Genomic DNA, 12,709 nt, shown 5'->3' on the forward strand with positions numbered 1-12,709 from the left:
GCTTACGAAGAATTAACTACCCGCTCAATAAAAACTGCTCGCGTAAGTAGAAGAGACAAAGGAAAACAGGAGGAGTACCAATATTAAGAGACCTTATGAGTTGACTCGTGCAAGTAGAAGACACAAACGAAATCAGAAGGAGCCAAAGGGTCAGTGTACTTCCTATAAATAATCAAATGCGTAACTACTCTATAATCAAATGTGTACCGACTCCACTAAAAAGATACTACCACACCTATCTACAAGTAAGTTGAAGACTTGGTATGTTAAAGACCGGAGAACAGAAGACTTAACATGATGCGTTAAAGACTCGAAGTCACGTGCAGTACACCCGTCAAAGACTTGAAGTGTGATCGATTTTCCCACTTAGATCTCTTCACTCGCCTCTCTAAGAGCATCTCTGACTGCACATTTGGCAACAACGTCAGATCGGTTGTATTGGGAGGGCCAACGCATGGTATACTGGCCTCCTAATACGGCGCCCTTGTAGATTTTTGTGTGTGCAAATTTAACCATATTTGTGACAAAGTTGCATAGTTGTCAACTTATCAAGTTTTACAGTAATAGAAAAACAAAATGAAGAAAGGCGGACCTAATGCAGTGGTAGAGTATCTTCACTCGTGTCCTGAAAGTTCTGGGTTCGAATCAGGCTCTTTGCATAAAACAACAAATATATTGCCTAGAAAATCTCATCCCTAGTCCCCACAATGCATGTGAGCTTTCGGCATTGTGTACCCTTTAATTCAAATGAAATGAAATTGAGAAGTTCAATTAGATTAAATCTAGGCAACATTTTATTTGAGCACCCACATATGCTCATCTTCATCGGCAGTGGCATTGGCTTTCTCTTTCATCAAGCTTGGATTATCAGCTCATCTCGCTATCTATGGTATATGAATCAAACAACAAAATAATAAGACATCCGAACACCCTATGTAATTTACATAAGATTTTTTTGGGAGAAAACATACCTAGACAAACATGCAAACACCTTGCGTGTAAGGCAGGTGTGAGGTGGTCTCACAGCCGTCGCGAGTGAACCAATGCTGACGAGGTCGAAGAAGAATTGCCGGCCGAGGCGGATGAAGGACGTTGTCCTATGGAATTGCAGCTCGATGAAGGACTACCGTTTTCAAAACATGAGGGTGGGAGACGCCTCGGGCACTAGGGAGACGAGGTGGGCGGGGCCAAATAGGTTGGGTCATTGTTAGGTGGTGCATGCATGTCATTATGTTGTGCCTGACGCCTCCTAGGCGGCTCCTATGGGATGGGGCTAGGTGAGGCGTTGTAGGCTATATAAATTGTGTACCGCCGGTGCAAAGGAGGTTGTTGGGGCCGTGACTAAGTGCCGAAATCATGCACGACGTTTCTGTAGGCCTAGGGGTAATATGGAAAGCGCGGCTAGAGATGTTCTAAAGTATGTATTGATATTCGTGGAGGTAGATATTTTTAGATGCCGAGACTACTGAACCCAACCCGAGCCCCACAAAAAAAAGTATGTTATCCTTACAACACGAAAAATATTATTTTTAAAACTCAAAAGAAAGTAACAAAGTTTTAAAATTAAATGCCCTCAAAAAAAATTTAAAACTTAAATAGTGGTATTTTTACCTATACAAAAAGAAAAAACAAATACACAAGCTACGCAGGCCCGTTACAATCTGTAACTTTGCCTACAACTGGCGCAGATCTTCAACAGAGGGTGGACGGCAACAATCGTGTTCCTAGTAATCTCCTATAAGTATGCACATTCACTTGCACTAATTGCATCTCCAAGCAATCACAAGAGCTAGACCTCACTACCTCCCTGGAGTCAATAATGGAGCTACCACCATTGGCCACCTTCCTTGCCATGGTGCTCGCTGCCGCCGTCTTCCTAAAATTCAAAGCCACATCACGTCGCAGCTACAACCTCCCACCAGGTCCGAAACCGTGGCCAGTCATTGGCAACTTCAACCTCATCGGTGCACTCCCTCACCGCTCCATCCACGAGCTCTCCAAGAAGTACGGTCCACTCATGCACCTCCGCTTCGGCTCCTTCCCCGTCGTCATCGGCTCGTCCGTCGAGATGGCCAAGTTCTTCCTCAAAACCCAAGACGTCCTCTTCATCGAGCGCCCCAAGACGGCCTCCGGCAAGTACACCACCTACAACTACGCCGACATCACCTGGTCGCCCTACGGCGCGTACTGGCGCCAGGCGCGCCGGATATGCATCACCGAGGTATTCAGTGCCCGCCGTCTCGCGTCCTTCGAGCACATCCGCGCCGACGAGGTACAGGCTCTTGTGCGTGGCCTCTTCGTCGCGGCGTCTGTCCCGGGGCGCGCCGTGCATCTCAACAGGGACCACCTGTCCACGCTCAGCATGAACGTGATCACGCGGATGGTGCTCGGGAAGCGGTTCTTCGGCGACGGCGCGGACGCGGCGGAGGGGCCGGTGTCGTCGCTGGACGAGTTCAAGTGGATGCTGGACGAGCTTCTGCTGCTCAACGGCGTGCTCAATGTCGGCGACTGGATCCCGTGGCTGGACTGGATGGACCTGCAGGGGTACGTGCGGCGGATGAAGAAGGTCGGCAAGATGTTCGATGCGTTCATGGAGTATGTCCTCGACGCGCACAGCGAGCAGCGGCGGCGTGACGGCGAGGGCTTCGTGGCGAGGGACATGGTGGACGTGCTCATGCAGGTCGCCGACGACCCGACTCTCGAGGTCCAGTTCGGCCGCGTCGGCGTCAAGGCGTTCACCCAGGACCTCATCGCCGGTGGCACGGAGAGCTCGTCCGTCACCGTGGAGTGGGCACTCTCGGAGCTTCTGAGGAAGCCCGCCATCTTCGCTGCCGCCACCGAGGAGCTGGACCGCGTCATCGGACGTGGGCGCTGGGTGACGGAGAAGGACATACCGAACCTGCCGTACATCGAGGCCATCGTCAAGGAGACGATGCGCGTGCACCCCATCGTGCCGCTCCTCATCCCGCGCGTCGCCCGCGAGGACGTGGTTGTCGGTGGCTACGACATCCCAAAGGGCGCGCGCGTGCTCATCAACGTGTGGACAATCGGCCGGGACCCGGAGCTGTGGGATGCGCCGGAGGAGTTCACGCCGGAGAGGTTCGTCGGGAGCAAGATGGACGTCAAAGGGCAGGACTTCGAGCTGCTCCCGTTCGGGTCTGGCCGGCGGATGTGCCCTGGCTTGAACCTCGGGTTGAAGGTGATACAGCTGAGCCTGGCCAACCTGCTCCATGGGTTCACGTGGGGCTTGCCGGAGGGGATGACGAAGGAGGAGCTGAGCATGGATGAGGTGTTTGGGCTGTCAACCACCCGAAAGTGCCCGCTCGAGGTTGTCATCGAGCCCAAGCTTCCTGAGCACCTGTATGTTTGATGCATGATATTGTGCAATACACCCAACATGCGTCAAATTACTAAATGAAAACAATGGATTTGCTAGTTTTCAAGTAAGCTGAGAACAATCCTAGATCGTCCGATTGCATCATTATATATGCACATATGAGTTGTAAGTTGGATTTTAATTATGTTTTTTCAGTTGCAAGTGTAAATGTAAACCGAGTTTTCTTCACTTAGAAATGAGGATACAATAAATGATCCGAACCGTTACATTTTGTGTAGTTCATGTTAATCATGAGTTGCAAATGAGTTACAACGGAAATTTAAACTAAGTTAGCTGTCAGTCAACCGAGAATTGATGACATTCCGAAAATATAATGATGTACTATTAAGAACCGCATACCTTTTTATAGAACGCGCGATTTTGGACCAAAAGAATAATTGACACCTGCCAATTTATTTTAAGTTGAAAGCGGTATTTCTTTTGAAAACATTTTAAGTTGTTTAGATGTGAGGTGAGGGAATATATGGACTCAAGGTAAACAATCTAATCTATTGGTCTTGCCATAGACTTGAATGACAATTTTGATTCTTCATATTCATATACTCCTGGAGATGAAGGTCTAAGTCTACTAAAAATTTGGATGCACTAATTCAAACCAGAGTGAATCATGGTAACTAAAGAAGTATGTCCATAAGATAGGAAACATATACTAGCACTTGTGAACGTGCAAGTGAGCTAATTATGTAAAGGCCCCCCAAACGGGTTTTGGGGGCACCGGCGTCGAAATTTGCGCCTAGCCGCGCCCTCAAAATGGTTTTGGCGCCGACGCCCGTGCACAACTCATCTAGCGCCGCCAGGCCGAACCCAATCCAGAGGGAAGCTAGTGGGGCGTCGATGGGAGGGAAAAGGTGTGAGCGGCCAGCTTTGTTGGCGTGATAATGCCAATTTTCCCTCCAAAATCATTGTGTTTCCCCTAATTCTCCTTCACTACACACAGTTCCACTCCCGCGTCGCCGCACACTCCCATCAGTTCGGCCCGACGAGCTGAAAGTAACCCCTAGATCCCGCTGCGACGTCATGGCGCCGAGAAAGTACGTAGACCCCTGGGAGGCCGCGCACGTGCCCCCCGAAGAAGAAGGGCAAGGCAGAGAAGGAGCGATCGGAGGGGGCACCAACTTCGACGACCAAGTAAGCTATAATTTGGCTTCATTATGCGTTGCCCGCCACATTTGGAGGCGCTTGTCTAATGCTTCATTTGTCGGTCATTGCAGATGCGCACCATGATCATTGCCTACCACATGACAACAACGACATTCAATTCAAGTTCATCCATGTCTTCCCCCAGATTGAGACATGCGACAAGTGGACGAAAACCTGGACATCTCTCTCCAAGGCCAGTGACACATTTGATCTTGCAGCAATGCCAACGCCTGCCTCTGACGGCCGGTCCATCGAGAACAAGAAGGCCGCCCATCGGGAACAAGAAGGTGATGTCTACGTTCCCCCTCCTTTCCTGTAGACAGTGTTGGGCCTCCAAGTGCAGAGGTTTGTAGAACAGCAGCAAGTTTTCCCTTAAGTGGATCACCCAAGGTTTATCGAACTCAGGGAGGAAGAGGTCAAAGATATCCCTCTCATGCAACCCTGCAACCACAAAGCAAGAAGTCTCTTGTGTCCCCAACACACCAAATAGGTGCACTAGTTCGGCGAAGAGATAGTGAAATACAGGTGGTATGAATATATATGAGCAGTAGCAAGCTGTGCCGAAAATTAGCTTGCTGGCGTGTAGTTGATGGTGGTAGTATTGCAGCGATAGTAACACGATGAAAACAGTAAACAAGCAGTAGTAACTCAGCAGTATTTGGGAACAAGGCCTAGGGATTACACTTTCACTAGTGGACACTCTCAACATTGATCACATAACAGAATAGATAAATGCATACTCTACACTTTTGTTGGATGATGAACACATTGCGTAGGATTACACGAACCCTCAATGCCGGAGTTAACAAGCTCCACAATAATGCTCATGTTTAAGTAACCTTAAGTGTAAGATAGATCAAAAGACTAAACCAAGTACTAGCATAGCATGCACACTCGTCACCTTCATGCATATGTAGGAGGAATAGATCACATCAATATTATCATAGCAATAGTTAACTTCGCAATCTACAAGAGATCATGATCATAGCATAAACCAAGTACTAACACGGTGCACGCACTGTCACCTTTGCACACATGCAGGAGGAATAAAACTACTTTAATAACACATCACTAGAGTAGCACATAGATAAATTGTGATACAAACTCATATGAATCTCAATCATGTAAGGCAGCTCATGAGATTATTGTATTGAACTACATAGGAGAGAGATTAACCACATAGCTACCGGTACAGCCCCGAGCCTCAATGGAGAACTACTCCCTCCTCATGGGAGCAGCAGCGGTGATGAAGATGGCGGTGGAGATGGCAGCGGTGTCGATGAAGAAGCCTTCCGGGGGCACTTCCCCGCTCCGGCAGGGTGCCGGAACAGAGACTCCTGTCCCCGGATCTTGGCTTCGCGATGACGGCGGCTCCGGAACTTTTCTCGTATCGTGGCTTCCTCCGTCGGGGTTTTTAGGTCGGGGACCTTTATATAGGCGAAGAGGCGGCGTCGGAAGGTCGAAGAGGCGGCCGGGGGGTAGGCGGCGCGGGCCAGCCCTAGGCCGCGCCGGCCACCCTCTGGTGGGCCTCGTGGCCCCCCTCGCGGTCCTTCCGGGTGTTCGGAAGCTTCGTGGAAAAATAGGAACCTGGGCGTTGATTTCGTCCAATTCCGAGAATATTTCGTTACTAGGATTTACGAAACCAAAAACAGCAGAAAACGAGGAACTGGCACTTCGGCATCTTGTTAATAGGTTAGTTCCAGAAAACGCATAAATACGACATATAATGTGCATAAAACATGTAGATAACATCAATAATGTGGCATGGAACATAAGAAATTATCGATACGTTGGAGACGTATCAGCATCCCCAAGCTTAGTTCTGCTCGTCCGAGCCAGGTAAAACGATAACAAAGATAATTTCTTAAGTGACATGCCATCATAACCTTGATCATACTATTGTAAGCATATGTAATGAATGCAGCGATCAAAACAATGGTAAATGACATGAGTAAACAACTGAATCATAAAGCAAAGACTTTTCATGAATAGTACTTCAAGACAAGCATCAATAAGTCTTGCATAAGAGTTAACTCATAAAGCAATAAATCAAAGTAAAGGTGTTGAAGCAACACAAAGGAAGATTAAGTTTCAGCGGTTGCTTTCAACTTATAACATGTATATCTCATGGATAATTGTCAACATAGAGTAATATAACAAATGCAATAAGCAAGTATGTAGGAATCAATGCACAGTTCACACAAGTGTTTGCTTCTTGGGATGGAGAGAAATAGGTGAACTGACTCAACATAAAGGTAAAAGAATGGTCCTTCAAAGAGGAAAGCATCGATTGCTATATTTGTGCTAGAGCTTTTATTTTGAAAACATAAAAAGAGCATAAAAATAAAGTTTTGAGAGGTGTTTGTTGTTGTCAACGAATGGTAATGGGCACTCTAACTACCTCATCAACCAGACTTTCAAGAGCGGCTCCCATGAAGGACGTTATCTCTACCAGCAAGGTAGATCATCCCTCTTCTCTTTTGTTTACACATGTACTTTAGTTTAGTTTTTCTTTATTTATGGATGACACTCCTCCCAACCTTTTGCTTACACAAGCCATGGCTAACCGAATCCTCGGGTGCCTTCCAACATTCACATACCATGGAGGAGTGTCTATTTGCAAAATTAAGTTGCTTACCGATGAATCGAGCAAAACATGTGAAGAGAATTATTAATGAAAGTTAATTAATTGAGGTTGGGAACCTCATTGCCGGCTCTTTTTGCAAAATTATTGGATAAGCGGATGAAGCCACTAGTCCATTGTGAAAGTCTGTCAAAAGTAAATGACAAGATCGAAAGATAAAACACCACATACTTCCTCATGAGCTATCAAACATTGACACAAATAAGAGGTAATAACTTTTGAATTGTTTAAAGGTAGCACTCAAGCAATTTACTTTGGAATGGCGGAGAAATACCATGTAGTAGGTAGGTATGGTGGACACAAATGGCATGAATATTGGCTCAAGTATTTGGATGCATGAGAAGTATTCCCTCTCGATACAAGGTTTAGGCTAGCAAGGTTATTTGAAACAAACACAAGGATGAACCGGTGCAGCAAAACTCACATAGAAGACATATTGTAAACATTATAAGACTCTACACCGTCTTCCTTGTTGTTCAAACTCAATACTAGAAATTATCTAGACCTTAGAGAGACCAACTATGCAAACCAAATTTTAGCAAGCTCTATGTATTTCTTCACTAATAGGTGCAAAGTATATGATGCAAGAGCTTAAACATGAGCACAACAATTGCCAAGTATCACATTGTCCAAGACATTTTACCAATTACTACATGTAGCATTTTCCAATTCCAACCGAATAACAATTTAACGAAGAGGAAACCTTCGCCATGAATATTATGAGCTAAGAACACATGTGTTCATACGAACCAGCGGAGCGTGTCTCTCTCCCACACAAGGATGAACTTGTTCGAGAACTAAGATAACAAACCAAAAACAAAAATAAAAGCACCAGACGCTCCAAGTAAAATACATAGGATGTGACTGAATAAAAATATAGTTTCACTAGAAGAAACCTGATAAGTTGTCGATGAAGAAGGGGATGCCTTGGGCATCCCCAAGCTTAGATGCTTGAGTCTTCTTAAAATATGCAGGGATGAACCACCGGGGCATCCCCAAGCTTAGACCTTTCACTCTTCTCGATCACATTATATCACCCTCTTCTATTGACCCTTGAAAACTTCCGCCACACCAAACTTCAAGCAAACTCATTAGAGGGTTAGTGCATAATCAAAATTCACATGTTCGGAGGTGACACAATCATTCTTAACACTTCCGGACATTGCCCAAAGCTACCGGAAGGTAATGGAACAAAGAAATCCATCCAACACAAATGAAAGAGGCAATGCGAAATAAAAGGCAGTAATCTGTCAAAACAGAATAGCCCATAAATACGAATTTTATTGAGGCACCAGACTTGCTCAAATGAAAATGCTCAAATTGAATGAAAGTTGCATACATATCTCGAGGATCACTCACGTAAATTGGCATAAGTTTCCGAGTTACCTACAGAGAATTAGGCCCAGATTCGTGACAACAAGAAATCTGTTTCTGCGCAGTAGAATCCAAATCTAGTATGAACCTTACTATCAAAGACTTTACTTGGCACAACAATGCAATAAAATAAGATAAGGAGAGGTTGCTACAGTAGTAACAACTTCCAAGACTCAAATACAAAATAAGAGTACTGTAGCAAAATAAACACATGGGTTATCTCCAAAGAAGTTCTTTCTTTATAGCCATTAAGATGGGCTCAGCAGTTTTAATGATGCACTCGCAAGAGATAGTATTTGAAGCAAAAGAGAACATCAAGAGGCAAATTCAAAACACATTTAAGCCTAACATTCTTCCTATGAAAAGGAATCTTGTAAATAAACAAATTCATGAAGCATGATGCAACAAGCATAGAAAGATAAAACAAGTGTAACTTCAAAAATTTCAGCATATAGAGAGAGGTGTTTTAGTAACATGAAAACTTCTACAACCATATTTTCCTCTCTCATAATAACTTTCAGTGGCATCATGAACAAATTCAACAATGTAACTATCACATAAAGCATTCTTATCATGAGTCTCATGCATAAAATTATTACTCTCCACATAGGCATAATCAATTTTATTAGTTGTAGTGGGAGCAAATTCAACAAAGTAGCTATCATTATTATTCTCATCATCAAATATAGGAGGCATATTGTAATCATAATCAAATTTATCCTCCATAACAAAGCGGTACTAAAAGACTACTATCATTATAATCATCATAAATAGGAGGCAAAGCATCATCAAAGTAAATTTTCTCCTCAATGCTTGGGGGACTAAAAATATCATGCTCATCAAAGCCAGCTTCCCCAAGCTTAGAATTTTCCATATCATTAGCAACAATGGTGTTCAAAGCGTTCATACTAATATGTTCCATAGGTTTTTTAATTTTCGCATCAAACCATCCATGTCTTAAATCAGAAATAGAATAAGAAGCTCATTGTTGTCCATTATGCCAAACTAGTGTAAACAAGAAACAAAAAGATGCAATTGCAGGATCTAAAGGAAATAGCTTCGAGCACACACACAACGGCGCTCGTAAAAGTACTTTACCCGGGACCGGAGTATGAGTGCCTTTTACCTTTCCTCCCCGGCAACGGCGCCAGAAAAGTGCTTGATGTCTACGAGAGCTTCTATTCTTGTAGACAGTGTTGGGCCTCCAAGAGCAGAGGTCACTACAAGAAAAGTTCTGATACACAACGTCTCAAAATCGTCCGCTAAGGGGTATTTTTCGTCGCCTATGGGCCTAACCCGACGATATGGGTTCTGTTGTGGAAACTGCGTCAGGCAAAGTCCTACGACGATTTTTTCGGTCCGTCGCGCTTGGGCGCCCTTCCGCCACGGAAAATCGGACCGTTGCCCAAGTGTTTCCGGAGCCCGTTGACCGCCGACGTCATGCAACCGACACGTGGCGTACGCCGTTAACCGGCAGCTAACGGCGTTAACCTGCCGAAACCCCGTGGTAGATGGTAGGCCCACACGAGGCCTCGCCACGTCTTAAGCGGGCCGGCCCATTAAGTTTGCGGGCCGGGCCGACCGACTTAGTTTGACCGGTCAACTATATAGCCGGGCTGGTCCATTAGTTACGTGGGCCGGGCCTAACCTCTAAGGTTGATCGGTCAAAACTTTAATGGGCCGGCCCACTAAGCATGTGGGCCGGCCGAATGCACTCGTTTGACCGGCCAACGAGCAAAGGGCCGGCCCACAAGACATGTGGGACCCTCTTTCCTCGTTATCGGCCGCCCATTTACAAAGTGGGGTCCACATTAAAGCAACCGGGCCGGCCCAAGAAGTTAGTGGGCCGGCCCAATTAGCATGTGGGTCCCACTTTCCTCGCTATCGGGCCGCCCCATTTAGTACGTGGGGTCCACATTAGATCAAATGGGCCGGCCCAACACGCCGCAGGGCCGGCCAAAAGCACCGGTGGGTCCCACTTTCCTGTTAAAGGGCCAGCCCATTTAGTATGTGGGGTCCACCATATAGCAAGTGGGCCGGCCCAACAAGATAGTGGGCCGGTCCATAAACATAGGTGGGTCCCACTTTCCTGTTAAAGGGCCGGCCCATTTTGTATGTGGGGTCCACCATATAGCAAGTGGGCCGGCCCAACACGGTAGTGGGCCGGGCCAAAAACACCGGTGGGTCCCACTTTCGTGCTTAAAGGGCCGGCCCATTTAGTATGTGGGGTCCACCATATAGCAAGTGGGCCGGCCCAACAAGATAGTGGGCCGGGCCAAAAACACTGGTGGGTCCCACTTTCGTCCTAAAGGGCCGGCCCATTTAGTATGTGGGGTCCACTATATAGCAAGTGGGCCGGCCCAACAAGATAGTGGGCCGGGCCAAAAACACTGGTGGGTCCCACTTTCGTCCTAAAGGGCCGACCCATTTAGTATGTGGGGTCCACCACAAAAGCAATTGGGCTGGCCCAACTAGGTAGTGGGCCGGCCCAAGAGTGGGTGGGGTCCACCTTAAAGCGAGTGGGCCGGCCCAATTAGAGTGTGGGGTCCACAAGAATCAAATGGGCCGGCCCAATAAGCAAGTTGGCCACTCGTTTAGTTGTTGTTTATATGCCGCGTAAAAGGCGCTTTAGGATTTTGCGGGCCGGCACGTATGTGATTTCGCTTAATTGGGCCGTTTAAGGGATGGGAATTCGTGATTTAGATACCGAGAATATTTACGCAACGATTGATTTCGCTCTGATAGCCTCACTTACCACAAGCCCCAAAGAAAAAATGCGCGAAAGAACTATAAAAACTAACTAAATATTACATCACCGCAAGGCTTTGAAAAAATATTACGTAACCCAGTAGAAATTGAATGGTAATTAAACCTAGCAATACAATGAAGCGATCCAAGCAATCTTTTAAGTTGTCCATGCAAGACCTATATCCGAAACAAAGACATTACAAGTTAAGACAAAGCAACTATGGAAACGCAAAGACACCGCAATATGGTTTGCCAAAGAATTTGGAACTCATCATTTCGTCGTTATAACAAGATCATTGTAATGCGCACAATAAGCAAACAAAGAGTGCATGCCGCATACCAATAACCCAATATAACAGAGCATGTTAGAATGAAACGAATAGACTTACTACTCGTCGAGTCCCATGCAAACCAACATGTTCAGGGAGTACAAAATTGGCATGAACAACATAGTAGCAAAGCTATAAATTTTGTAACAACGACTGAGCAAGATGAAGTTATGATGGCTACATCTACAGAGCATGGAATGTAAACCAAAAATAGAAGTTACGATGGCAAAAGCTAAAGAGGAGGGAATGTGAACCAACATGTGCCAAGTGCAATTACTTCATTTTGGCCGTGAACTAAATAATACTCCTGAACTTATAGTGAAGGGGATGCAAATCAAGATGTTTCGGGATATAAACTTGTAATGAGCAACACATAGAGGATAGTTAATGCCGGAGCTTAGGATGGACCAGATACTGTAATATAGTGGGATCACCCGTGAACTTGTATAAGAGGGAATGCAAACCAATATGTTCAACTTTCCTTATGTGAGCGTCATGCCAAGTCAGAGAAACAAGTCAATAATGCAGCTTTTGAAGAACAAGATGGCACGCAAAATTATTATCTAGTAGTATGACAAGTTTATTTGTACTACAGTCTAGATAGCAGAGTGATAGCATGCCAAACTAAGTCCTTACTTTGTTAGCTTACAATGAACTAGATACAAAACAATGGCATCACCTGTAGTACAGTGGAATGCAAGACAACATGTTCATGAAGTAAAAAATTAGCACAAACAACATAGTAGCAGGCCATAATTTTTGTAACAACGACCGAGCAAGATAAAGTTATGATGGCTAGATCTACAGAGCAGGTGGAATGTAAACCAAATATAGAAGTTACGATGCCAAAAGCTATAGAGCAGGGGAATGCGAACCAACATGTGCAATTACTTAAAATTGGTCATGAACTAAATAATAGCAGGATGTTACTATAATACCTATAATTTTTGTAACAACGACTGAGCAAGATAGAAGTTATGATGGCTACATCTACAGAACCAAAATGTTCAATCGCTTAAAGTTAGCAATGAAGTAGAAAATAGCAACGTGTTACGGTCATAGCTAGGAATGAACTAA

At 45.3% G+C, this 12,709-nt stretch overlaps 1 protein-coding gene across 1 annotated transcript; it reads left to right on the forward strand.

Moving 5' to 3' along the window:
- Positions 1–1,810: 1,810 nt before the first annotated feature.
- LOC124678974 (trimethyltridecatetraene synthase-like) lies at positions 1,811–3,370 on the forward strand. Its single transcript, XM_047214813.1, has one exon. The coding sequence runs from the start codon at positions 1,820–1,822 to the stop codon at positions 3,368–3,370; it is 1,551 nt and encodes a 516-aa protein (XP_047070769.1). The 5' UTR covers positions 1,811–1,819.
- Positions 3,371–12,709: the final 9,339 nt, after the last annotated feature.

This window comes from Lolium rigidum, chromosome 7, assembly GCF_022539505.1.
Source record: "Lolium rigidum isolate FL_2022 chromosome 7, APGP_CSIRO_Lrig_0.1, whole genome shotgun sequence".
Lineage (NCBI taxonomy): Eukaryota > Viridiplantae > Streptophyta > Magnoliopsida > Poales > Poaceae > Lolium > Lolium rigidum.

Bases quoted from the DNA above. Each gene is read 5' to 3' on its own strand.
- LOC124678974 (XM_047214813.1), top strand. From the start codon at position 1,820: ATGGAGCTACCACCATTGGCCACCTTCCTTGCCATGGTGCTCGCTGCC.